At 26.9% G+C, this 1,516-nt stretch overlaps 1 protein-coding gene across 1 annotated transcript in view; it reads left to right on the top strand.

The window, feature by feature from the left end:
* LOAG_19015 (hypothetical protein) overlaps window positions 1-1,445 on the top strand; it is a gene marked incomplete at both ends in the record, with an annotated part of 3,247 nt that extends 1,802 nt beyond the window's left edge. Inside the window, 2 exons of the mRNA XM_020451672.1 lie at window positions 370-543; window positions 1,287-1,445. Of these exons, the coding sequence (XP_020304527.1) occupies window positions 370-543; window positions 1,287-1,445 (333 nt within the window). The remainder of the gene's footprint in view (window positions 1-369; window positions 544-1,286) is intronic.
* Window positions 1,446-1,516: the final 71 nt, after the last annotated feature.

Below are 1,516 nucleotides of genomic sequence, written 5' to 3'. Positions count from 1 at the left end.
CTGATAACTGATAATGATTAATAAATGATTAGTGATAACAAAGAGATAGTTTGAGTTGAAATTGCAAAATTCTGTATTTAAAATTGGTAGATAAACAAATAAATGGGATGACTGAATAATATACGATAGATAATAAAAAACTGATATTGCATTCGAATTTTTATGGAAGAAGAAAGAAATAATAATATATCTTCTAATTTTGTTATTTTTTATTCTTTAACAATTTAGTTCAAAATGAATGTCATAGTATTTCCTACTGTAAATGTATTGTTTGTTATTTAAAAAACTAACATTTACCATGAATTTTAATAAATTCAAGGAACAAAGATTAAAATAATAAAACAAAGCGGATAAAAAAGTTATTTGTAGTTCCCGATAGCTGATATAATCGACTATGCGACAGCAATTAAAGTAGCAATGTATAAACGACATCTGTTAACCAATCAATTTCACCGAATTATTCTGGATGACAAAAAATTTGAAGAAGAAGCCAAATTGTTGACGAAGGATTTTGTTAGTTGGACAAAAAAAGAACATAAAGATGTATGTATGAATTGGCTGAAAACTGATATTTTTAAACTTCCTTCAAATTTAATTACACTAATTTTTCTCCGTTCCAATTTTTGAATAAATTTGTCCATTTGTATGCAAGCATGTTTGTTTGAGTTTTTTGATTCCAACTGTGGTATGTTTTGGATAGAATGAATTTAAATTGAATCAGATTTTGAATGGATTTTTTTTAAAAAACAAAATTTATGTGAGAAATAGGAAAGGAGTTTAAAAAAAGACGAAAATATTTTAGCAAAATTAATGAGCTTATGATTAAATTAAACGATTGAATTATTTTTTTAAGGCACGTTTTCAGATAAGAATGCGTAATTACACGTCGCAAATAACTTCTAGAGAGAACATGGATTAGTTGTTTAAGCCATCTACTAGGATTAGCTGTTCAAGCCATTTATCATTTACGCGTATATTATGTATTACTTGTGATGATTTGGGAAAAAAAAGTCTTTTGCAATTTTCTTAAATGCACTGAATTTCATTTTTAATTTCATTATCGATTGTTTAATAATTACTTGGTTATTTACGATTTGCAACTACTGTTATTAATGCATTTTGCCAAATTTAATCAAATTTTAAAACAAAGATACAGGATACAGGACATCTTTTCAGGATACAGGACATCTTTTCAGGATACAAGACATCTTTTCAGGATACAGGACATCTTTTCAGGATACAGGACATCTTTTCAGGATATAGGACATCTTTTCTTTTATTTTCAGTTATTAACGAAAATGGCTCAGTTAGAAGAGTCATTAAATAAACTTCAACAATTTCCGTTTGTTTACGGTGATGAATTTAATATGTATTATCCGTTGATGGATGATTTGGGTCTACTGAAACGCCTTATTTCACGATTTATGGACAAATATGAGGTATAATCAAAATTCGTTGTTTTAAGGAAATCTTCTTGATAGGTAATATTTTTTTCTAGTTATAATTTCAAAAAAAA

This window comes from Loa loa (assembly GCF_000183805.2).
Source record: "Loa loa unplaced genomic scaffold supercont3.916, whole genome shotgun sequence".
Classification (NCBI taxonomy): domain Eukaryota; kingdom Metazoa; phylum Nematoda; class Chromadorea; order Rhabditida; family Onchocercidae; genus Loa; species Loa loa.
Note: the sequence above shows the minus strand (reverse complement) of the source record. Positions and strands in the feature narration are given on the sequence as shown.